The sequence below is a fragment of the Scyliorhinus torazame genome, chromosome 17 (assembly GCF_047496885.1).
Source record: "Scyliorhinus torazame isolate Kashiwa2021f chromosome 17, sScyTor2.1, whole genome shotgun sequence".
Classification (NCBI taxonomy): domain Eukaryota; kingdom Metazoa; phylum Chordata; class Chondrichthyes; order Carcharhiniformes; family Scyliorhinidae; genus Scyliorhinus; species Scyliorhinus torazame.
In genome coordinates, this window is record NC_092723.1 from 134,954,626 (window position 1) to 134,981,075 (window position 26,450).

Sequence of the window (26,450 nt, forward strand, 5' to 3'; positions counted from 1 at the left end):
TCCCCTGTGCCGGGAGCAGCAGGAATTCCCTCACCTGCCGCCTCACAAACGCCCTCACTTGCATGTACCTGAAAGCATTTCCCGGGGGTAGTCCAAACTTCTCCTCCAGTGCCCCTAAGCTCGCAAACGTCCCATCGATGAACAGGTCCCTCATTCTTCTAATCCCTGCCCGATGCCAGCTCTGAAACTGCCGTCCATCCTTCCTGGGACAAACCGATGGTTATTTCTGATCGGGGACCACACCGAGGCTCCCATCACACCCCTGTGCTGTCTCCACTGCCCCCAGATCTTTAGCGTTGCCGCCACCACCGGGCTCGTGGTGTACCTTGTCGGCGAGAGCGGCAGCGGTGCCGTCACCAGTGCCCCCAGGCTCATTCCTTTGCAGGACGCCATCTCCAACCTCTTCCATGCCGCCCCCTCTCCCTCCATCACCCACTTACGGATCATCGCCACGTTGGCTACCCAGTAGTAGCCACCCAGATTCGGCAGCGCCAGCCCTCCTCTATCTCTACTACGCTCCAGGAACCCCCTCCTTACCCTCGGGGTCTTACTCGCCCACACAAAACCCATAATGCTCCTGCCTACCCTCTTAAAAAAGGCCTTGGTGATCACAATTGGAAGGCATTGGAATACAAAAAGAAACCTCGGAAGGACCACCATTTTAATCGACTGTACCCTGCCCGCTGGCGAGAGTGGCAACATGTCCCACCGTTTAAAGTCTTCCTCCATCTGCTCCACCAGCCACGTCAAATTAAGTTTGTGCAGGGTCCCCCAGCTCCTAGCTACCTGGATCCCCAGGTATCGAAAGCTCCTTTCCGCCCTCCTCAACGGTAGGTCGTCTATCCCTCTTTCCTGATCCCACGGATGCACCACAAAGAGCTCACTCTTCCCTACGTTGAGCTTGTAGCCCGAGAAGTCCCCAAACTCCCTTAGGATCTGCATGACCTCCACCATCCCCTCCACTGGGTCCGCCACATGCAGCAACAGGTCGTCTGCGTACAGCGACACTCGATGCTCCTCTCCCTCTCGAACCACCCCCCTCCATTTCCTGGATTCCCTTAATGCCATGGCCAAAGGTTCAATTGCTAATGCAAACAACAGGGGGGACATGGGGCACCTCTGCCTCGTCCCTCGATACAGCCGAAAATACTCCGACCTCCACCGATTCGTAACCACACTCGCCACCGGGGCTCTATATAGCTTAACCCAACTGATAAACCCCTCCCCAAACCCAAACCTCCGCAACACTTCCCAGAGATACTCCCACTCTACTAGGTCAAAGGCCTTCTCCCGGCGTCCATAGCTGCCACTATCTCCGCCTCTCCCTCCACCAATGGCATCATTATCACGTTTAGGAGCCTCCGCACATTGGTATTTAGCTGCCTGCCCTTTACAAATCCCGTCTGGTCCTCGTGAATCACCCCCGGGACATAGTCCTCAATCCTCGTAGCCAACATTTTTGCCAGCAACTTAGCATCTACGTTGAGGAGCGAGATCGGCCTATACGACCCGCATTGCAGTGGATCCTTATCCCACTTCAGGATCAAAGAGATCGTCGCCTCCGACATTGTCGGGGGCAGGGTCCCCCCCTCCCTTGCCTCATTGAAGGTCCTTACCAGCAACGGGGCTAACAGGTCTACATACTTCCTATAGAACTCCACCGGGAACCCATCCAGTCCCGGGGCTTTCCCTGCCTGCATGCTCCCCAGTCCTTTAACCAGCTCCTCCACCCCAATTGGCACCCCTCAAACCAGCCACCTCCTGCTCCTCCACCCTTGGGAACCTCAGTTGGTCCAAGAATCGTCGCATCCCCTCTTTTCCCCCTGGGGGCTGGGACCTATACAGCTCCTCGTAGAAGGCCTTGAATGCCTCATTCACTTTCCCAGCACTCTGCACCGTAGTTCCCTTTCCATCCTTGACTCCACCTATTTCCCTCGCTGCCATCCTCTTAGGGAGCTGATGCACCAGCATCCGGCTCGCCTTCTCCCCATACTCATACATCGCCCCAAATGCCTTCCTCCACTGTGCCTCTGCCTTCCCTGTGGTCAACAGCTCGGACTCCGTCTGGAGACTTCGTCTCTCCCTGAGTAGTCCCTCATCAGGGACCTCTGCATATCTTCTGTCCACTCTTAAGATCTCCCCCACTAACCTCTCCCTTTCCCTGCCCTCTCTCTTCTCCCTATGAGCCCTGATGGAGATTAACTCTCCCTTGACCACCGCCTTCAATGCCTCCCATACTACTCCCACCTGCACCTCCCCGTTGTCGTTGGCCTCCAGATACCTTTCGATGCACCCCCGCACCCTCCCGCACACTTCCTAGTCTACTAGCAGTCCCACGTCCAACCGCCACAGCGGGCGTTGGTCCCTCTCCTCCCCCAGCTCTAGTTCCACCCAGTGCGGGCGTGGTCTGAAATGGCTATGGCCGAATACTCCGTTCCCTCCACTTTCGGGATCAATGCTCTGCCCAGAGCAAAAAAATCTATCCGGGAGTAGGCCTTGTGTACATGGGAGAAAAAAGAAAATTCTCTGGCCAAAGGCCTGGCAAATCTCCACGGATCTACTCCCCCATCTGGTCCATAAACCCCCTGAGCACCTTGGCCGCAGCTGGCCTCTTTCCGGTCCTAGATCTGGAGCGATCCAGTGCTGGGTCCAACACCGTGTTGAAATCCCCACCCATTATCAAGCTTCCTACCTCCAAGTCCGGAATACGCCCCAACATCCGTTTCATGAATCCAGCATCGTCCCAATTCGGGGCGTATACATTTACCAACACCACCCCCTTCCCCTGCAACCTACCGCTCACCATCACGTATCGGCCTCCATTGTCCGCTGCTACCCTGCCATGGATCTGACCTCGAACCCCAGGCTTTCAACTGCGGATGCCATCCTTGTGGTGTTGGACTGGGTGTCATACATTACTGCTGCCATCTCCTGCGACAAAAAGCTTTGGGACTCCTCCATTCAGCCTTATAGTTGCAGGAGTGTCACTGACGCTGCCTTCTGATATTCCTGGCTCTGCCTTTGCATCACAAGCAGCTGAGGGATGAACATGTCCAGAGGCACAGCACCTCACTGAGTCCTGGGATCCACCAGACCTCCGACTGTCCAAACCCTGGAGCATTCCCGCTTCCACCTGATGTGCATCAGAAGCAGTGTTGTGCTCACCAGGCAGTGACCCAGAAGCCTGCCTGCTAAGATCACTCACCAAGGTGTGTGTCTGCATTGGTGGATGGTGCGGGTGATAACTGTGATGCATCTTTGGTGACCTCCTCTGACATAGAGCATAGAACACACAGTGCAGAAGGAGGCCATTTGGCCCATCGAGTCTGCACCGATTCTCAATTCCATCCTATCCCCGCAACCCAACAACCCCTCCTAACCTTTTTGGTCACTAAGGACAATTTATCATGGCTAATCTACCTAACCTGCATATCTTTGGACTGTGGGAGGAAACCGGAGCACCTGGAGGAAACCCACGCAAACACGGGGAGAACGTACAGACTCCACACAGACAGTGACACAGCGGGGAATCGAACCTGGGACCCTGGCGCTATGAAGCCACAGTGCTATCCACTTGTGCTACCGTGCTCCTCCGAGATCATGTCGAGGGTGGGTGGCACCATGGCATAGTGTTTAGCACTGCTACCTCACAGTGCCAGGGACCTGGGTCCAATTCCGGCCTTGGTGACTGTTTGTGTGGAATTTGCAGTTTCTCCTTGTGTCTGTATGGATTTCCTTTGGATGCTCTGGTTTCCTCCCACAGTTCAAAGATGTGCATGTTAGGTGGATTGGCCATGCTAAAGTTGCACCTTGGTGTTCAAAGATGTGCAGGTTTGATGGGGTTGTGGGGATGGGGCAGGGGAGTGGGCCTAGTATGGTGCTCTTTCAAGGGGTTGGTGTAGTCTTGGCGGGCTAAATGGTCTCCTTCTGCACTGTAGTAATTCTATGGGTCTACGCAGGTAGATGGGCCAGGCTGATCGGGAAATCATAGGATCTCTACAGTGCAGAAGGAGGCCATTCGGCCCATTGAGTCTGTGCTGGCCCTCCGAAAGAGTATTCTGCCTAGGTCCACTCCCCCGCCCTATCCCCGTAACCTGACCTGCACATCTACTTGAGGAAATGGCCAATAAAATTGGTCATGTTTGGGTAAAGTTCTTCATGAATTGCACCAAAAGATTGGAAAGCAGGGAATGCATCAGCTATCATTTGCTTAAAGAGCAAAAGCCATGGAACTTGCAGAGCCAGTGAGGTTGATGTCAAGGATTATCCTGCAGAAGGATATTTTGAAACACTTAGGGATTGCTGTCCTCATCAGCAAAGGGGTGTGCAATGAAGTAAGAAAATGCTGGAAATGCTCGGTAAGTCTGGCAACATTTGCAGTGAGAGGAAAACAGAGTTAACTTTTAAGTGTTGAGGTATTCAAAATTCTTAAACATGTCAGCAAATTGAATCATAAGAAACTGTTTATCAAAGTCTTGAGAATAACAATGAGAGATCATGGGTTAGAGCTCAGAAGAAGGAAGCTGAATGGTCAGATTAAATATAATTACACTAAGGATGATGAATGTTTGGAATAGATTGTCCAGGTAGGCAAAGGTGACTGATAACATCATTGATTTTATGAGGGCATTAAACAGGCATTTGGTGACCAAATCAACAAATAGTGAATACTGTATTCTGTTTCTGAATTCCAATGTTGGACATTTAAATTTTGATGTTTGTAACCTTGGTATAGACAGATGGATTTCCTCCAGGGTCTATTGCCTTAGTTCTTGGTGAAATCTAGCTAGAATTCCTCTAGCTGTCTGCTTCCTTGATACAATATATGCAGCAACACAGCAGAGGCTACTTTTTTTCCCCTCTGCTATAGCGTAATTAAATATGTAAACACAATATCGAAAAAGAAACCCATGAACATGGGGCGCGATTCTCTGCTTCCGCGCCATTTCAGAGAATCGCCTGGGTCGCCAAATTTTCCCGCGACGCCGGTCCGATGCCCTCCCGCGATTCACGGAAGCGGCCAGATCGGCACAATCGCGTTTTGCGCGGCGCGGTCCAGTGAATCGCCCGAGACAGCCAAATTGGCGATTCACCGGTACCCCCGCGATTCTCAGTGCCGGGTGGGCTGAGCGGCCTGCCCAAAACGGCGGGTTCCCCCCGGCGCCGTCCACACCTGGTCGCTGCCGGCGGGAAAAGCACGGGAACGCTGGGGGGGGCGGCCTGCAAAGGGGGGGGGGGGAGGGGGGATCCTGCACGGGGGGGGGCCTCAAATGGGGTCTGGCCCACGATCGGTGCTCACCGATCGTCGGGCCGGCCTCTCTGAAGGAGGACCTCCTTTCTTCCACAGCCCCACAAGATCCATCGGACATCTTCTTGAGGGGAGGACGGCAACCACGCATGCGCAGGTTGGCGCCGGCCAACCCGCGCATGCGCTGGTGCCACCAGTTATGCGGCGCCGGCCGCGTCATGTATGCGGCGCCGCGGCCTGGCGCGCGTAAATGACGCGGCGCCCCTCCTAGTCCATATTCGGGCCCTGAATCGGTCGGGATAGGGGCCGTTTTGCGCCATCGTGAACCTCGACGGCGTTCACGACGGCGCGAACACTCTGTCTCCATTTCAGAGAATCGCGCCCATGGTTTTTTGATAGGTTGCATAGTTTTACCTTGCATCGACCCCTTTGTAACTTGCCCATTGAATGAGAAAGCTAATCCACTCCCTTTTCAAAAGCAGTGCATTCCTTGAGCCCAGCTGGACAGGAAAGATTTGTTTGCAGTATGTTTGCTCCCCTGTGTTTTTTTAATCCTTATAACCTTCAATTTGTTCTAGAAAATACAGTTACGTAGCTCCTTGTAATTGGCACAGCATCAGCTGATTTCGCTTGGCATCTGTTCCACATTTTCAGGTCTCTGTGGGAAGAGAAATTCTACTTTCTGTTTTCACTTGTGAAATTGTGGTCACAGTCTAAGTTAAATGAGCTGTTCATTTCTAAATTACCGATTCCTCAGACTATTGTAAAGATCTGTATGGTGGCCCCTCTTGATCTTATTTATTTCAATACAAACAAGTTCACTTCTGTGAATTTCATGAATCCACATCATTTATCAAATTGATTGGCCTTGTTCTCCCTTTCCAAAAGTTCCTGACCCTAGTTGGTTGTAGTTCCACAGGCTTTGAGTATTGCATTCAAATCTCCAGTCTTCATGCAAGGTCCTGGAGAGAGACTATTGGTGACATATTAGCTAAATGTGATTTTTTTCCACATCTGACCCTAGGTTTTTAGATTTCAATATACCATCTGAAGTAAATGGGTTACTGCCTGCATCTAAAAGGTGTCAACTGGAAAATCTTCCTTCCAATGCCCACATCCACACATGCTTCCTGTTAATAATCAGATTAATCGTAGACTCTTACAGTACAGAAAGAGGTCATTCAACCCACCATACTTGTGCCAGTTTTCATAAAGACCTACCACTAAGAAACATGAAAGTCAGGAATGTGAAAAGACTATTTTCCCTCCTTGAAAGCTTATTCCTGTGTAGTATTTATCATAGCATCCAATTGTATTTTGAAAGTCCCAAGGATTTTTGTCATTATTATTGTACCTGGCGGATTAGTTCAAATACTTCTTGCTATTAACATTTACCTATAAATTCCACTAATTTCCATACTCCAGACATCCTTTTATTTTGGATTTACCTTAATGGGTAAAATTAATCACTGAGTTATTGGCTGCAGCATAAATCTGGCACACTGATCTCTCGGCAACTGCTCAATCTGGATGAGTTGAGGCTCCGTGCTTGGAGCAGAAACTCAGAAAATTATCATTTAACATTTTGTATTCCTCAGCGATGATCTTCTTGAGCTGTAACGTTCCTAATCTCTCTTCATAGTTCTTCAGTTTTGTTCCCTTCTTTGGGTGATGCTCAACGTCTGCATGTCTTTTTATGCTGAATGAATATGATGTGGTAAACAGCGCATTGTAAAACCTTCTGACAATTATTTTCCTGTCCTAGTCAATCCTAACAGCCTCACCATTTGCTAAGAGCAGCTATTTCAGAACAGACCAGGTATTTCTTTTTCTTTGTAAAAAATGTTTCCAATTAAGGGGCAATTTAGCGTGACCAATCCACCTAATCTGCACATCTTTTGGGTTGTGAGGTAAGACCCAGGCAGACTCGGGGAAAATGTGTAAACTCCACATGGACAGTTAACCTCGGTCCTCAGCACTGTGAGGCAGCAGTGCTAACGACTGTGACACCGTGCCACCCCTGCAGACCAGGTATTGATTCTGGGATCCTTTTGACTTGTAGCTATAGAAGGACATTTTTTACTCATTGAACTTCTGTGGAAAGCCAGGAGTCCCATCTTCTCCGAAGCCTCCCCAATGCAACAATGCCCTCTTGAACATATATTCCAATGTGATGGGGGTTACTTTGGCCAAAAGGTGAAAACAGATACAAAATGGTGCAGTGTTGATAAAACACTTGAAAGTCTGGATTTGGTATGTACAATTTTGGTCCTAATTTATGATTATCATAATTTGAACTTTTGAGGTGCTAAACCTAATTAGTTGGAATTTTCATGGGATTTTTGCACTCACTTCCACTAATTAGTCCTCTAATTGGCAGAAAGTACCACGTTGCAGGCATGTTCAAGGATCAAGGAAGAGGGTGCACAGGTTTCATGACGCAGCATTGTAGATCCTGTTTGAAGAGGCCCAGTGAGAGATCAGAGAACTTGAGTTGTCAATTGAGGAATATTTTCCCTTTGGCACAACTGAATGTCTGGGCTCTCAGCTAAGCTTCATTATGTATGCTTGGACTGAGGTGGTAGCTCGCGTGCCTAATCAGTGTTTTATGTTACAATAGGCCCAGTCTGCATGTTTATGATGTATGCAAAGCATGCCTCAGGACATGCCTATGTGTTGGAAGTGACTGGAGGCATTCTGGTTAACATTTTTCCAGTTTGGGGTATGCTGGCCTACCTTTTGAAAACTTCTCAAAACACAGTGCCCTGGGAAGAAGGATTATGCCTGGTGAACTAGACACAAACAATACCAAGCAGTTGGGATGAGCATAGTTGGCAAAACAAAATGGACTTCTGTTCACTACCCTATTGATTTTTCAACTGGAGTTTATTTCTGGCACCTGAAAATCTTTCCACAAATTGCAGCTTATGTCAAATTAATGAAAATTTTGTTCCAATTCCAGTGCCATGGCCTCCACCTCGGATTATCTGTTTCCTCCCACCCAGACTATAGAACCTTTGCAGCCTGTCAATTAGCATAACCACATTGTCATGATATTCAGATAAACATCATGGTGCAAACACACATACACACTGATGGACAGATCAACGGACCAATCAATACACACGCAACATCACAGCCAATCACAAGCAAGACCAGACACACTATAAAACGGGGAACACGACACTTCCGATTCATTCCAGCAGGAGACAGCTCAGGGCACAGAGCTCACAGCAAGCCACTCAGACATTCACCATGAGCTGAGTGCCTCTCCAAGATAGTTTTGGGGCTGGGTACACAAGTTAGAGGGTAATGAACGAACCACAGCAACCAGTTTACAAATGTTAATAATTGTTAGTAATAAAACTGAGTTGTACCTTCTGCAACCGTGTTGGTTCGTCTGTGTAGCAGAGCACCCAACACGACATAGTACCAGGATTGGAACCCAGTACCTGTGAGACCTACCTATGCATCCTCAGGAATCCGCCATCCTGCACCATGGACACCATCAGCCCGCCGCAGCCGCTCCAAATCGCTGGAAACCTCGGCGTTAACTGGAAGTTGTTCAAACAGCGCTTCCAGTTCTTCCTAGAAGCCACAGAAAGGGAGAATGCTTCGGACACCAAGAAAATCACCCTCCTCCTCTCCACGGCAGGGTAACACGCCATCCACATCTACAACTCCCTGGTGTTCGCGGAAGGTGAGGACAAGACGAAGTACAAGACGGTCCTTCTCAAACTCGAGCAACACTTCAGCGTCAAGGTAAATGAGAGTTTCGAGAGGTACCTCTTCCAGCAGCGCCTGCAGGGTAAGGATGAGCCTTTTCAATCTTTCCTTACACACCTCCGTATCCTTGCGCAGTCCTGTAGTCACGAGGCCTCCTCCAATTCCATGATTCGGGACCAGATAGTTTTTGGGGTCACCTCGGGCACCCTACGCCAACAGCTCCTCAAGATAAAAAGTCTCACCCTAGCCACCGCCATCGAAGCCTGCGTTCTCCATGAAAACGCGACCAGCCGCTACTCCCAATTCTAAGCGGCCGAATCGGCACGGCAGGGGTCCTACGCATCCGAATCGGCAGGGCAGGGGTCCTACGAGGCCGAGCGGGTCCAGCCCATCGAGTTCCTCCCGGCCCCCGGCCCGGATGAGGGCGGCCATTTCGCGCGCTTTTCGCGGCCTCCCGCGCTTGTACGCGCCAAAAGAGACGTCGACGCAGAGGGACGTGATGCGCAGGCGCGCTCTACGAACTGCGCATGCGCGATGGCGCAACGAATGCCATGACGTCACGACGTGCGGCAACTGTGGATCCGCACATTTAAAGTGGCAATGTCCAGCAAAGAACCGACAATGCCTCCGCTGTGGCAAGATGGGCCACTACGCTGCTTGCTGTCGAGCAGCTCAACCTGCCAACGCTCCCCAATTCCGACAGCCTCGCAGGGACGTGCGGACCATTCAGCCTCCATACTCCGAATCATACCCGGACGATATACAGACCGGCGATACAGACGACCGGGAAGCCTTCCGCGTTGCGGTTATCAACAGGAACCGGATGTCTCCAAGCAGGACCCACCAGCCGATGCCAGTGAACAGTGTCAATCCGGGTGATGAATGGTCGATTTCAGCGGGAGCGGAGCTGGTTAGTCAATTTCAGTGGGAGCAGTGCGGAAGTGATTTCTGGGAGGTAAGTATCGCCTTTAAAAACACTTACCTGGTCCTGTTTTCGGTCCCTCTTTGCTGTTTTTAAAAAAATTTTTTAGTGTTTAAGGCGGGAACAGGAAGTTCGCCCCGCATACTTCTGGGAAGAACCTCACCAATAAATTCTGGTGGAGAGGAAACCTGAGATACTACACGTGTAGTGTCTCCCACCCGCCCTCCTCCTCTAACCTAATAATAAAACCCATTGGTGTGAGGTAAGTACCATATTTTATTATTATTATTTTTAAAAAATTTTAAATTTAGTTGTTAGCCAGATCTTGGTAGAAAGTTAGAGGGATGGCAGGGAAGGGAGTGCAATGTTCCTTCTGCAGGATGTTTGAGGTGAGGGATGCCGTTAGTGTCCCTGCTGATTTTACCTGCAGGAAATGCTGCCATCTCCAGCTCCTCCAAGACCGAGTTAGGGAACTGGAGCTGGAGTTGGAAGAACTTTGGATCATTCGGGAGGCAGAGGGGGTCATAGATAGCAGCTTCAGGGAATTAGTTACACCAAAGATTGGAGATAGATGGGTAACTGTAAGAGGGACTGGGAAAAAGCAGTCAGTGCAGGGATCCCTGCGGTCGTTCCCCTGAGAGACAAGTATACCGCTTTGGACACTTGTGGGGGGGGGACTTACCAGGGGTAAGCCATGGGGTACGGGCCTCTGGCACGGAGTCTGTCCCTGTTGCTCAGAAGGGAAGGGGGGAGAGGAGCAGAGCATTAGTAATTGGGGACTCGATAGTCAGGGGCACAGATAGGAGATTTTGTGGGAGCGTGAGAGACTCACATTTGGTATGTTGCCTCCCAGGTGCAAGGGTACGTGATGTCTCGGATCGTGTTTTCCGGGTCCTTAGGGGGGAGGGGGAGCAGCCCCAAGTCGTGGTCCACATTGGCACTAACGACATAGGTAGGAAAGGGGACAAGGATGTCAGGCAGGCTTTCAGGGAGCTAGGATGGAAGCTCAGAACTAGAACAAACAGAGTTGTTATCTCTGGGTTGTTGCCCGTGCCACGTGATAGTGAGATGAGGAATAGGGAGAGAGAGCAATTAAACACTTGGCTACAGGGATAGTGCAGGTGGGAGGGATTCAGATTTCTGGATAACTGGGGATCTTTCTGGGGAAGGTGGGACCTCTACAGACAGGATGGTCTACATCTGAACCTGAGGGGCACAAATATCCTGGGGGGGAGATTTGTTAGTGCTCTTTGGAGGGGTTTAAACTAATGCAGCAGGGGCATGGGAACCTGGATTGTAGTTTTAGGGTAAGGGAGAATGAGAGTATAGAGGTCAGGAGCACAGATTTGACGTCGCAGGAGGGGGCCAGTGTTCAGGTAGGTGGTTTGAAGTGTGTCTACTTCAATGCCAGGAGTATACGAAATAAGGTAGGGGAACTGGCAGCATGGGTTGGTACCTGGGACTTCGATGTTGTGGCCATTTCGGAGACATGGATAGAGCAGGGACAGGAATGGATGTTGCAGGTTCCGGGGTTTAGGTGTTTTAGTAAGCTCAGAGAAGGAGGCAAAAGAGGGGGAGGTGTGGCGCTGCTAGTCAAGAGCAGTATTACGGTGGCGGAGAGGATGCTAGATGGGGACTCATCTTCCGAGGTAGTATGGGCTGAGGTTAGAAACATGAAAGGAGAGGTCACACTGTTGGGAGTCTTCTATAGGCCTCCAAATAGTTCTAGGGATGTAGAGGAAAGGATGGCGAGGATGATCCTGGATAAGAGTGAAAGTAACAGGGTAGTTATTATGGGAGACTTTAACTTTCCAAATAGTGACTGGAAAAGATATAGTTCGAGTACATTAGATGGGTCGCTTTTTGTACAGTGTGTGCAGGAGGGTTTCCTGACACAATATGTTGACAGGCCAACAAGAGGCGAGGCCACGTTGGATTTGGTTTTGGGTAATGAACCAGGCCAGGTGTTGGATTTGGAGGTAGGAGAGCACTTTGGGGACAGTGACCACAATTCGGTGACGTTTACGTTAATGATGGAAAGGGATAAGTATACACCGCAGGGCAAGAGTTATAGCTGGGGGAAGGGCAATTATGATGCCATTAGACGTGACTTGGGGGGGATAAGGTGGAGAAGTAGGCTGCAAGTGTTGGGCACACTGGATAAGTGGAGCTTGTTCAAGGATCAGCTACTGCGTGTTCTTGATAAGTGTGTACCGGTCAGGCAGGGAGGAAGGCGTCGAGCGAGGGAACCGTGGTTTACCAAAGAAGTGGAATCTCTTGTTAAGAGGAAGAAGGAGGCCTATGTGAAGATGAGGTGTGAAGTTTAAGTTGGGGCGATGGATAGTTACAAGGTAGCGAGGAAGGATCTAAAGAGAGAGCTAAGACGAGCAAGGAGGGGACATGAGAAGTATTTGGCAGGTAGGATCAAGGAAAACCCAAAAGCTTTCTATAGGTATGTCAGGAATAAGCGAATGACTAGGGAAAGAGTAGGACCAGTCAAGGACAGGGATGGGAAGTTGTGTGTGGAGTCTGAAGAGTTGGGCGAGATACTAAATGAATATTTTTCGTCAGTATTCACTCAGGAAAAGGATAATGTTGTGGAGGAGAATGCTGAGCCCCAGGCTAATAGAATAGATGGTACGTAGGGAAGAGGTGTTGGCAATTCTGGACAGGCTGAAAATAGATAAGTCCCCGGGACCTGATGGGATTTATCCTAGGATTCTCTGGGAGGCCAGGGAAGAGATTGTTGGACCTTTGGCTTTGATTTTTATGTCATCATTGGCTACAGGAATAGTGCCAGAGGACTGGAGGACAGCAAATGTGGTCCCTTTGTTCAAAAAGGGGAGCAGAGACAACCCCGGCAACTATAGACCGGTGAGCCTCACGTCTGTAGTGGGTAAAGTCTTGGAGGGGATTATAAGAGACAAGATTTATAATCATCTAGATAGGAATAATATGATCAGGGATAGTCAGCATGGCTTTGTGAAGGGTAGGTCATGCCTCACAAACCTTATCGAGTTCTTTGAGAAGGTGACTGAACAGGTAGACGAGGGTAGAGCAGTTGATGTGGTGTATATGGATTTCAGCAAAGCGTTTGATAAGGTTCCCCACGGTAGGCTATTGCAGAAAATACGGAGGCTGGGGATTGAGGGTGATTTAGAGATGTGGATCAGAAATTGGCTAGCTGAAAGAAGACAGAGGGTGGTGGTTGATGGGAAATGTTCAGAATGGAGTTCAGTTACAAGTGGAGTACCACAAGGATCTGTTCTGGGGCCGTTGCTGTTTGTCATTTTTATCAATGACCTAGAGGAAGGCGCAGAAGGGTGGGTGAGTAAATTTGCAGACGATACTAAAGTCGGTGGTGTTGTCGATAGTGTGGAAGGATGTAGCAGGTTACAGAGGGATATAGATAAGCTGCAGAGCTGGGCTGAGAGGTGGCAAATGGAGTTTAATGTAGAGAAGTGTGAGGTGATTCACTTTGGAAGGAATAACAGGAATGCGGAATATTTGGCTAATGGAAAAGTTCTTGAAAGTGTGGATGAGCAGAGGGATCTAGGTGTCCATGTACATAGATCCCTGAAAGTTGCCACCCAGGTTGATAGGGTTGTGAAGAAGGCCTATGGAGTGTTGGCCTTTATTGGTAGAGGGATTGAGTTCCGGAGTCAGGAGGTCATGTTGCAGCTGTACAGAACTCTGGTACGGCCGCATTTGGAGTATTGCATACAGTTCTGGTCACCGCATTATAGGAAGGACGTGGAGGCTTTGGAGCGGGTGCAGAGGAGATTTACCAGGATGTTGCCTGGTATGGAGGGAAAATCTTATGAGGAAAGGCTGATGGACTTGAGGTTGTTTTCGTTGGAGAGAAGAAGGTTAAGAGGAGACTTAATAGAGGCATACAAAATGATCAGGGGGTTGGATAGGGTGGACAGTGAGAGTCTTCTCCCGCGGATGGAAATGGCTGGCACGAGGGGACATAGCTTTAAACTGAGGGGTAATAGATATAGGACAGAGGTCAGAGGTAGGTTCTTTACGCAAAGAGTAGTGAGGCCGTGGAATGCCCTACCTTCTACAGTAGTGAACTCACCAACATTGAGGGCATTTAAAAGTTTATTGGATAAACATATGGATGATAATGGCATAGTGTAGGTTAGATGGCTTTTGTTTCGGTGCAACATTGTGGGCTGAAGGGCCTGTACTGCGCTGTATTGTTCTATGTTCTATGGTGTGCCACCCTCACGGTCAACCGATCACCAATCACATTCCGGCTGGACACAGGTGCCTCCGCCAACCTGATAGCATGGTCAGCCTTCTACGCCTTGAAGGTCAGACCACCAATTCGGCCATCCCGTTGTAAGATGGTCGACTATAACGGAAACGTTATCCCGGCCATGGGATCCTGCCAGCTCCAGGTGACGCACAATGCGTATAAGGACACACTGTCCTTCGAGATTGTTGGTTCATCAAAGGACTCCCTGCTAGGCGCACAGGCGTGCAAGGTTCTCCACCTCGTTCAGCGGGTACACGCTCTGTCTCCAGAAGGCAGACTTCCCGGATGCTGAATTTAGGGCACAGCTCCACTCACTCTTCGCCCACAACCAGGAGGCATTCGAAGGCATGGGCACACTGCCCTATATCTACAGAATACGGCTCAAATCGGATGCCACCCCGGTCATTCATGCACCTCGTAGAGTCCCAGCACCACTCAAAGACCGCCTCAAGCAGCAGCTGCAGGATCTCCAGGACCAAGGAGTGCTATCCCGGGTCACGGAGCCCACGCCATGGGTCAGCTCCATGGTATGCGTTAAAAAGCCCTCTGGCGAACTCCGGATCTGCATCGACCCTAAAGACCTGAACAACAACATCATGAGGGAACACTATGCCATACCCAAATGGTAGGAGATCACAAAGCTTGATGCCTCGAAGGGTTTTTAGCAGATCCAACTGGATCAACCCAGCCGAAAGCTGTGCACCTTCAACACTCCTTTCGGCAGGCTCTGCTATAACAGAATGCCGTTTGGCATCATCTCGGCATCCGAGGTATTCCACAGAATCATGGAACAGATGATGGAGGGCATCGAAGGGGTATGCGTCTATGTGGACGACGTCATCATCTGGTCCACCACACCACAGGAGCACATCAGTCGTCTCCAGCATGTCTTCGCGCGGATACGGGAACACTGCCTGCGCCTCAACCGAGCAAAGTGCTCCTTTGGCCAAACTAAGCTAAAGTTTCTGGGGGACCATATATCCCGGTCGGGAGTGCACCCGAATGCAGGCAAAGTGAGCGCCATTACAGCCATGCCGCAGCCGGCAGACAAGAAAGCAGTGCTACGCTTTCTAGGCATGGTCAACTTTCTGGGGAAGTTCATTCCCAACCTTGCCTCCCACACAACGGCTCTTCGCCACCTAGTTAAGAAGTCCACGGAGTTCCAGTGGCTGCCCGCACACCAGAAGGAATGGGAGGAGCTCAGAATTAAGCTCACCACAGCCCCGGTATTGGGCGTTCTTCGACACCTCTCGGGATACGAAGATCTCGACTGATGCCAGCCAGTTGGCATTGGGGCAGTACTCCTGCAACGGGACGACACTGCATCATGGGCCCTGGTCGCCTATGCCTCGCGGGCCATGACCCCCACAGAACAGCGCTATGCGCAGATCGAGAAGGAGTGCCTGGGTTTGTTGACCGGAATAGATAAGTTCCACGATTACGTGTATGGTCTCCCCCAGTTTACCGTGGAAACCGACCATCGTCCCCTGGTCAGCATCATACATAAAGACCTGAACGAGATGACCCCTCGCCTCCAGCGCATCCTGCTCAAGCTCCGGAGGTACGACTTCCAACTGGTCTACACCCCGGTTAAGGACCTCATCATTGCGGATGCCCTATCCAGAGCAGTAAGCACACCGCCCGATTCGGAGGGGTTCGTCTGTCAAGTCGAAGCGCATGTGGCCTTCACATCGACCAATCTGCCAGCTGACGATTCAAGTCTGGCCCGTATTCGCCGGAAGACTGTGGCTGACCCCCTTCTACAACGTGTGATGCGCCACATGACAGGAGGGTGGCTCAAAGGACAGTGCCTACAATTCTACAATGTCCGGGACGACTTGGCCGTCATTGACGGTGTCCTCCTAAAGCTGGACCGGATTGTGATTCCACACAGCGTGCACAAGCTGGTCCTCGACCAGCTGCAGAGGGTCATCTCGGGGTTGAGAAGTGCAGACGGAGGGCCCGAGAAGCTGTATACTGGCCGGGCATCAGCGATGACATTGCCAACATGGTGCTCAACTGCCCCACCTGTCAAAGGTTTCAGCCGGCGCAACCCCCTGAGACGCTTCAGCACCATGAGTTGGTGACGTCCCCCTGGGCGAAGGTGGGTGTGGACCTCTTTCATGCACTTGGCAGGGACTACGTAATCATCATAGATTACTTTTCAAATTATCCAGTGGTCATACGCCTGCACGATTTAACATCGTCCGCTGTCATAAGGGCATGCAAAGACACCTTCGCTCGACATGGCATTCCGATTACTGACATGTCGGACAATGGGCCCTGTTTTGCAAGCCAAGAATTGTCTTCTTTTGCTGCTTCATATGGCTTCACACACGTGACGTCCAGCCCTCTGCATCCCCAGTCAAATGGCAAGGCGGAAAAGGGCGTTCATATCGTCAAGCGGCTCCTCTGCAAGGCTGCTGATGCCGGATCGGATTTCTGCTTAGCCCTGCTGGCCTATCGCTCGGCCCCACTAGCCACTGGCCTCTCACCAGCCCAGCTCTTGATGGGTCGCGCCCTCAGGACCACTGTGCCATCCATTCTTGTCCCTACACTCGACCACATTCCAGTACTGCAAAGGATGCAACAGCAGCGTGTTCAGCAGAAGGTGGCACACGACACTCGGGCAACTGATCTTCCTGCCTTGGCACCTGGAGACAACGTCCGCATCCACCTACCAGAGGGTGACTGGTCGGCAACTGCAGAAGTTCTCCGACGCGTGGCTGCCCGCTCGTTCCTGGTTCGCATGCCTGATGGCTCCATTCGCCGGCGCAATCGCCGGGCTCTTCGCCTGCTTCCGCGCTCGCTACGTGATCATACGGCAGTGACACACCCTCCTGTTGTTCCTGATGTCGGATTCGTGGAGCTTCCTGTCACCATGCCCATTCCTCTGCTGCCTGTGGCCAGGCCCATTCCTCAGCCGGTGGTTCCTGACCCACCCTTGAGCCGGTCAACCCGAATTCGTTGCACACCTACTAGGCTGGACTTATGAGCCGGTTTGAACATTGGTCTCACTAAAAGCTTTATGCCACGATGTTAATAAGTTTCTCTTTTGTCGTTACAGGAGTTTGTTTTGATGCTTGATGTTTACACTTGTTTTGTTGATGGTACAACCTCGTTGCTATGTTGCACCTGACACCTTCCGATGTATATAGTTTAGCCTCATGTACATGTTGTAGATATTGCACACACACACATTCAGCTGCACTCAGTACACATCTATATTTATTACCACATAGGCACATGTTCTTGTAAAAAAAGGGGGGATGTCATGATATTCAGATAAACATCATGGTGCAAACACACATACACACTGATGGACAGATCAACGGACCAATCAATACACACGCAACATCACAGCCAATCACAAGCAAGAGCAGACACACTAAAAAAACGGGGAACACAACACTTCCGATTCATTCCAGCAGGAGACCGCTCAGGGCACAGAGCTCACAGCAAGCCACTCAGACATTCACCTTGTGCTGAGTGTCTCTCCAAGATAGTGTTAGGGCTGGGTCCACAGGTTAGAGGGTAATGAACGAACCACAGCAACCAGTTTACAAATGTTAATAATTGTTAGTAATAAAACTGAGTTGTACCTTCCGCAACCATGTTAGTTCGTCTGTGTAGCAGAGCACCCAACACGACACACATTAGCATGTCTAGCAGATGGGCAGTCTGGTTGAAAGGCAACAAGGGCACTGTGGAGGGGCAGTGGTAGGTGCACAGGTGCTGTCTTCCTGAGAGAGGACAGCAGTCTATTACTCCCAGGAACCACTGGAACTCCCCCAGGTTGGCACTTTGGTAAATTAATAATCTGTTAGATTGTTTACGGGACTGCTGTGAGAGCCTACATCTCCTTTTGAGCTCTGGCATTTATAGCAGCAGTCTGGTCATGCATGACAACATGCATGTATCTCATAAGCTTCCACTGTATTACTATGACTGAGTGACTTTTGCCTGTGCGTCACTGGCAGCTGATACAGCATCCATCATGGATGTGTTTTCAGGTGCATCATGGAGTTGGCCACAATCATGCGCAAAAGGATGGATTCCTATCTCTGTAAAATCATGATTCATATGGGAGCTGGATTTGTCCATGTAGCTTCAAAGTGACAATCGTCTGGCCTTCTAATGTGCTAAGCATCTCCGTGTGCATGACCAGAACCCTTCTCCTGTGCAATATCCTTCAAAGTCCTCATCTGAGCCCTTTGCAGCAGATCTCATTTGTGACCTTGCCCTCTCGTGTGCTGGCACACACACTTCCCTTTCTGTTTGGCCACCTGGCTGCAGCCCATTCACATCCAATGAGCTGTCACATTCCTGTGGTTATGGACCACCTTGTCCTGCAAAAGAGATATAGGAATGTCAGTGAGAGTTCTGCAATGTGTTTTGCTGATGTGCCTGCCATAGTTAAAAGCATGTGGAAGCAGGGAAGAGGTAGATGTGAGGTACTATTGATGCATGAATGAGGTGGAGTACCTGGATGTTAGGCATGAGTCCTGCGTGCTAGAGATTTCTGATGGTTGAATGAGGGGAGCTGTAGGGCACAGATACTGGAGGATGGAGACAGATAAAAGCCTTTACATAATGATGACCTCTGTCCTTGGGTATATGGCAATGTGGAATATGGTCTAGATGTGAGTGATAGTGGTCATTCTAACGTGGGAAGAATCTAAGACATCTCAATTGGTCATACTGGCATGTTTAGAAGGAGCCTTCTGTGAGTTGTAAATTTCCCCATTTTCCTTTCTCCGAGACAGTAATGAATTGAGCACCATCTGTTCCAAATGGACAGGCAGGGTAACACTCTTCCAAGCGATTAGAACGTCCTTCAAATCTATTTTAATACTAAAAATAGATCAAGCACGTTGAGGGATGGATGGAAAGTGAAAGAAAGAAACTCTATTACAAAACCAGTTGATGTTTTAACTCCGTGATCTTCAAAGTAGGGGGCGCAACCTGCGGGTGGGTCATGGCCGTGTGTCGGGAGGGTCGCGGAGCCGTCCGCCGTCGCCGCGCTCTCGATTGCTCAAATTCGCGCGCAGCAGCTGGGTTTTAACTCTGCCGGCTGCGAGTGGCCTTTTTAACCATATAAAAAAATTTGGCCGCACTGCGCGTGCGTGTCTGCTTACCTGTGCGCATGCGCACCGATGAGCGGGCACACATGCGCAGTTCGGCCGCATTCTTTTATATGGTAAAAAGGCCGCTCGCAGCTGGCAGAGTTAAAAGTCGTCTGCTGCTCGCTCTGCCCGGTTCGGAAGTGCTTGGTTCTTCTGAACGAAGCTAAGGCCGAGTTCCCCCCCCCGGCGACTAGCACCATCGGACCAACCGCAGAGCTCCAGTGCCATGGCCTCCACCTCGGAACTTGCCTGTATCTTCAGTGCGCTAATCCTGCACGACGACGAGGTCACTGTCACCGAAGACAAACTCAATGCCCTAATTAAAACAGCTGGTGTGACACTTGAGCCTTTCTGGCCTAGTCTGTTTGCCAAGGCATTGGCTAATATTGACGTCAATAGTCTGATCTGCAACGTTGGTGCTGGTAGCAGTGCCCCAGCTGCTGCAGCAGTTGTTTCCAACGCTGCCCCTCTTGCTGCTGAAGAGAAAAAAGAAAAGAAACAGGAAGAATCTGACGATGACATGGGCTTTGGGCTCTTTGATTAAACGTGCCGTGCAACAACATTGTTACAATTTACAAAATATAAAACTCCCGCTGCTCATTTCCCATTGGGAGAGCTCCCAATCATTCAAGAGGGAAGTTCATATTGCACAAAACCCACAGGGAGATCTATTGATGATCTCCCGTGTCTTTCGTGGCCACCATGACACCATGTATGCAGATCCAGCCGCATTTCTCTTCCTCTCAATCAGTTGTGGGTACTCCTTCAATGAGAGAAGGCAGAAGGATATGTGTGAGGATAGCGGTGTGGTGATATGCATCACTGTAAATACACAAGGGGTTAATGCAAATACACTAAGATTAAATAAACACTCGAGGGAGCACCAGAGACACCATGACACACAGACATTCAACCAATAGGTCAGTAAGATAGGACACGGCCAATGGGCAGTCAAGACACACACACAGGTGACACTACCACAAGGGGCCTACCCATATAAAAGGAGAGGGCACACCTGCTCTTGCTCTTTCCACAGGCGACACTTAGTGAGAGACACAGGGGCAGATCAGAGCACCACACCCGCTGCATGGATTAGAGCAGACTGGTTAGTTAGATTGAGTTACTATAGCAAGATCAGCAGGAGAGTCGAACTCAAGTAGGAGAATTGTTAACTGTTCAATAAATGTGTTAAACCATGTGTTAAACCTATCTCCAAGTCTGAACCTTCCTTTGTCAGAGTATACATCAAGGAAGCAGCTTATGCTACATGAAGAAGCAACAAGCGGAAACACATTTGAGACAGGTGACTGTGAGGAAAAGGGGCACCAGGTGGTAGGTTTGTGTACCGCTGTCTGTTGAGATGGGGATTTGATGTCTGGGGAGAAATGAATGTGAGTGGCAGCAAGGCGTGTCGGTCAGCAGATTGCTATGTAGAAGACTGCTGAGAACTGCAGTAGTTCAAGAAGGAAGCTCACTACCACCTTCTCAAGGTCTAAGGAATAGGCAATAAATGCTGGTCTAGTCAGCAACGCCCACATCCCTCGAATGAATAAAAACGCGAAAGAGTGATGTTTGCCAGCTGAGAGTTGCAGGATAGTCACCTCGTTGGACATCAGGAAACCATAAGGCTCCAGGTTCTCTGCAGCACAATCTAGCTGCTCACCACCTAAGCAACCTTATACCAAGCCTGTTTGGTGATGCTGCTGGCTGGCCTTGACCATAAGACCATAAGGTATAGGAGCAGAATTAAGCCATTCGTCCCATTAGTAAGCTCCGCCATTCGATCATGACTGATAAGTTTCTCATCCCCATTTTCCTGCTTTCTCCTCATAACCCCTGATCCCCTTATTAATCAAAAACCTATCTATCTCTGTCTTAAAGACACTCAGTGACCTGGCCTCCAGAGCCTTCTGCAGCAAAGAGTTCCACAGATTCACCACCCTCTGGCTGAAGACATTTCTCCTCATCTCAGTTTTAAAGGATCGTCCCTTCAGTTTGAGGCTGTGCCCTCAGGTTCTAGTCTCTTCTACTAGTGGAAACATCCTCTCCATGTCCAGTCAATCTTGACCTCAGTATTCTGCAAGTTTCAATGAGATCCCCCTTCATCCTTCTGAACCCCATCGAGCACAGACCTAGAGTCCTCAACCGCTCCACTTATGACAAGCCCTTCATTACCGGGATTATTCTTGTGAACCTCCTCTGGACCCTTTCCAAAGCCAGCACATCCTTCCTTAGATTTGGGGCCCAAAACAGCTTACAATATTCCAAATGGAGTCTGACCAGAGCCTGATACAGCCTGTACATACATCTCTGCACTTGTATTCTAGCCCTCTCAAAATGAATGCTAACATTGCATTTGCCTTCCTAACTGCCAACTGAACCAGCATATTAACCTTGAGGGAATCCTGAACTAGGACTCCTAAGTCCCTTTGTGCTTAAGACTTCCAAAGCCTTCCCTCATTTAGAAAATAGTCTATGCCTCTATTCCTTCCACCAAAGTGCATAACCTCACACTTTTCCACATTGTATTCCATCTGCCACTTCTTTACTCACTCTACTAGCCTGTCCAAGTCCTTCTGCAGCCGCCCCACTTACTCAACACTGCCTGTCCTGCTACATATCTTTGTATCATCCGAAAACGTAGGAACTGAGGGCACTGTTGCATCTTCTAGATCATTAATATATATCAGGAATGGTGGAATCCCAACACTGACCCCTGCAGAACAACACTAGTCACCAGCTGCCATCCTGAAAAAGACCCCTTTATCCCCACTCTCCGCCTTCTGCCAGTCATCCAATCCTCTATCCATGCCAGTACCTTGCCCCTAACACCATGGGCTCTTATCTTGTTTAGCAACCTCCTGTATGGCACCTTGTCAAAGGCCTCCTGTATGGCACCTTGCTAAAGGCCTCCTGTACAGCACCTTGTTAAAGGCCTTCTGTAAATCCAAATAGATCACATCCACTGGCTCTCCTTTGTCTAACTTCCTCATTACCTCCCCAAAGAATTCTCTCAGATCTGTCAGGCATGACTTCCCCTTGACAAAGCCATGCTGACTCAGCCCTATTTTACCATTACTTCCAAGAACTCTGCAATCTCATCCTTAATAATAAACACTAAAATCTTACTAATGACTAAAGTCAGTCTAACTGGCCTAAAATCTTCCAGCCGCACTTCTCTACCTCTCAAACAGTTGTCCTCCCTCCCTTCTTAAACAGCGGTGTTACATTAGCCATTTTCCAGTCCTCTGGGACCAGTAATTCTGCCTCCAGTGACTCTTGAAAGATCAACACCAAGACCTCCACAATCTCCTCAGCTATCTCCTTCAGAATCCTGGAGTGCAGTCCATCCAGTCCAGATGATTTATCCATCTTCAGACCTTTCACCTTCCCAGCACTTTCTCCTTGGTAATGGCCACTACATTCACCTCTACCCCACTCCTGGCATTCTTCAGAAAGAGGACTTCATCATGTGTTCTGATTGCTTTCAGCATTACCTTCAAGGATGAAGGGTTTGCATTTCCATTGTTACGATAGGGAAACTTTAAACCAAAATAACCAAATTTATCAAAACAACCTCCAAATGAAGAAATTATCAAAACAAATGTTACTTGTTGTAACTTTAACATGAAATCAGAATTAAACATGAATTAACAGGCAAATCATGGTTGGTATGAACTATAGTTTACACATAGACTTTGTTTTGGCTGCTATTCTATTTAATGAGATTCCAAATATTCACATAACAACCTGCACAAATGTTGGCATACCAAACTCCACCTTGACCTCTGGTACATCAAAGCTCTCATTTTTCTCATTGAAAAGATTTGGTTCTCAAGGCACCTACTCAACTCTTTACAAGTTCCTGCACGGTAGCACAGTGGTTAGCACTGCAGCTTCACAGCGCCAGGGTACCAGGTTTGATTCCCTGCTTGGGTGACTGTCTGCGGAGTCTGCACGTTCTCCCCATGTCTGCGTGGGTTTCCCCTGGGTGCTCTGGTTTCTTCCCACAAGCCCCGAAGGACGTGCTGTTAGGTAATTTGGACATTCTGAGTTCTCCCTCCGTGCACCTGAACAGGCGCTGAAGTGTGGCGATTCGGGGCTTTTCACAATAGCTTTATTGCAGTGTTAATGTAAGCCTACTTGTGACAATAAAGATTATTATTATTATTAGTTCCTGGAGACAGTCATTGTCCAGTAGAACCTCCTTAGTTAGGCCAACAGAACCTTGATGGTACAGATTCCCCAGAGACTCCTATAGCTGACTCCGTTAATAAACCTCATTAAACAGTCTTGTTGGTTCTGCCAAAACTGAATCATAACAGTGGAATTGTCAATGTTCTCATCCGGGTTTGAAGCCTGTCATCAACTTTCTGTCCTTTTAATTTTATTACACACACAGCTTCTTGCTGTATGGAATGTACAGCCTGTGCTGTACATTTCTTTGTTCTTTGTAAATGTGCCTTCTCATTTCTTCTCCTGCTGTAGCTTCTTTGCCTCTAGCCACAAAGTATCTGCATCTTAACATAATTCCTGTTGATATTGGTTCCAGATCGAGGGTCACCCGCTCACATGGAGCAGTATTTATTGTTTTCCAAGAAAATTACAATTGATCTCTTTACAATTGATGCAAGTTCTTTTAAGTTATTTTCAAACTTTCTTAAAACAATTACAGATTCCCTTGACACTTTGAAGGAATTACATATTTTCCTTATTGTACTGTTTCCGTCAAAGGTCATCACACCATGCCTTCTATTCATTTTCTTCGTCTTTCCTACTTTTCACTGCTTGATTCACATTATATACAGCTGCTGGTTTCTTTTAAATAGCTGCATTAAGTCATCCTTCCACTCCCTCACTAATTGGTATGGGGGCCCAGAGGCATGGTTTTGATTTGCACTGAGAAAGGGCAACCACAAAGTCTGCACACCAAGGAGTCATGTTCCAAATCCTAATATGATTCTACCATTTCTCTAGGGACTAAGCTGGTAACATTCTCCCCATTGTATCTTGTAAATGAGGCTTCAGTGATCTGCTTGGGGCATTGCTGGACAAGGTCAGAATAATCAGACAAATATCACCAATCCCGATATGATAGGATCCAATGAGATAAAATTTCAATTCTGTGGCATCTTTCAATGCAAATGGTGTGTCAGTGAATCTTGTAGATATAGTCTGATCAGACTCCAGATGATAACATATCAGAGTGGCAGGCAGTGACTCGTGGGGTACCGCAAGGTTCAGTGCTGGGACCCCAGCTGTTCACAATATACATTAATGATTTGGACAAAGGAATTGCATGCAATATCTCCAAATTTGCAGATGAAACAAATCTGGGTGGCAGTGTGTGCTGTGAGGAGGATGCAAAGAGGCTTCAGGATGACTTGGACATGCTGGCTGAGTGGGCAAATGCAATATATAATGGAGGTAAATGTGAGGTTATCCACTTGGGTGGCAAAAACAGGAAGGCAGATTATTATCTGAATGGTGGCAGTTTAGGAAAAGGAGTAGTGCACTGAGACCTGGGTGTCATGGTGGAACAGTCGCTGAAGGTTGGCATGCAAGTACAGCAGGCGGTGAAGAAAGCTAATAGCATTCTGGCCTTCATAGCGAGAGGATTTGAGTATAGGAGTAGGGATGTCTTGCTGTAGTTATACTGGGCCTTAGTGAGGCAGAGGATTGTGTGCAGTTTTGGTCTCCTAGTTTGAGGAAGAACATTCTTCCTATTGAGGGTGTCCAGCGAAGGTTCACCAGACTAATTCCCGGGATGACAGGACTGACATATGAGGAAAGACTGGATCGACTGGGCCTGTACGTACTGAAGTTTAGAAGAATGCAAAGGGATCTTATAGGAACATATAAAATCCTGATGGGACTGGGCAGGCTAGATGTGGGAAGAATGTTCCCAATGTTGGGGACGTCCATAACGAGGGGGTCACAGCCTTGTATGTTAGAATGGGAACCTGTGTAAGATAAAATATCAAATTTAAAGGATTGTCAGCTTAAAGTGAAACTCTAGCACTTCCCACTGTTTCGGAAAATAGATAATCACGTAGGTAACGTAAATGACAGAGATGAAGCAATATTAACCGGGGGTGGTGATTAGCTTCATCCTCCGTGACTGTTTCCTCACACCTGTTCAGAGTCCGTCAGCCGTGGCTTGTGCTGGAGGCTTGATGTTTCCTTTTTTCTTCTCTCCAACATGTTTGCTAGGATTTTCATTCCAAAGAAGCACCGGCAGCGGTTCGACGAGGTGGTGTCACAGAGCCTCATCAGCAAGGTCCGCAGCAGCAAGAGCAGCAGCAAGAGCAGGGATGACAACAACAGCCGTCTGCGCAGGAGTAGGAGTGAAGACCACCAGGAACGCCTGCTTGTTTCCACCCGTGCCAGCTCAACTCCTCGGAAACCTGAGGAACCAGGACAGAGCATCAGAAAGACGGGCTCTGTCTTGGGAGGCAGTGTGAGGGCAGCAACCTCCCGCAGGTAATGAAACAGGTTTACTCTCTCAAACTCAGTACCAGCCGTTTGTGGGTGCACAGAGCTCTGCAATGCTGCTGCCAGTGTGACTGTCATTAAAGGACTCCTTTAAATAATACCTTAGTTGTTTTAAGTACATTGTCAAGGTAGGAGGTGCTCCATCCTTACTTTGTTTTAACTGAATTTGGAGTGCTTGATGCGGTGGTGCTGAATTATACTCCTTGGAGACCACTTATGTCATGTTCGCGCTGACTATTGCTTGTCAAAATAATATCGAAACATGGTTGTAATAGTTTGGGTGTACATTGTTGCATCTTGCAAACACAATACCATATTTTGTTTGAGTTGACAAATGCCTGTGTGGTGTGCTTTTTTTTTGTCCAGTGTTTGCATTATAAGACATAGGAGCAGAATTAGGCCACTCGGCCCATCGAGTCTGCTCTGCCATTCAATCATGGCTGATATTTTTATCGTCCCCATTCTCCTGCCTTTTCCCATTACCCCTGATCCCCTTATTAGTCAAGAACCTATCTATCTCTGTCTTAAAGACACTCAGTGATTTGGCCTCCACAGCCTTCTGCAGAAAAGTGTCCTCTGAGATGGTGTCCTCTGGTTCTAGTTTTTCCTACAGTGTAAACATCCTCTCCTCATCCACTATCCAGGCCTCGCAGTATCTTGTATGTT

At 48.9% G+C, this 26,450-nt stretch overlaps 1 protein-coding gene across 2 annotated transcripts in view; it reads left to right on the forward strand.

The window, feature by feature from the left end:
- The window catches only part of grid2ipb (glutamate receptor, ionotropic, delta 2 (Grid2) interacting protein, b), a 250,484-nt gene that overhangs the window by 56,134 nt on the left and 167,900 nt on the right, over positions 1–26,450 (forward strand). The window contains exon 4 of one of the 2 annotated variants that reach the window (XM_072481106.1): positions 25,503–25,772. In XM_072481106.1, coding sequence (XP_072337207.1) covers positions 25,503–25,772 — 270 coding nt within the window. Of the gene's footprint in view, positions 1–25,491; positions 25,773–26,450 lie in introns of those variants that run through there. The other variant, XM_072481107.1, reaches the window with a different exon arrangement.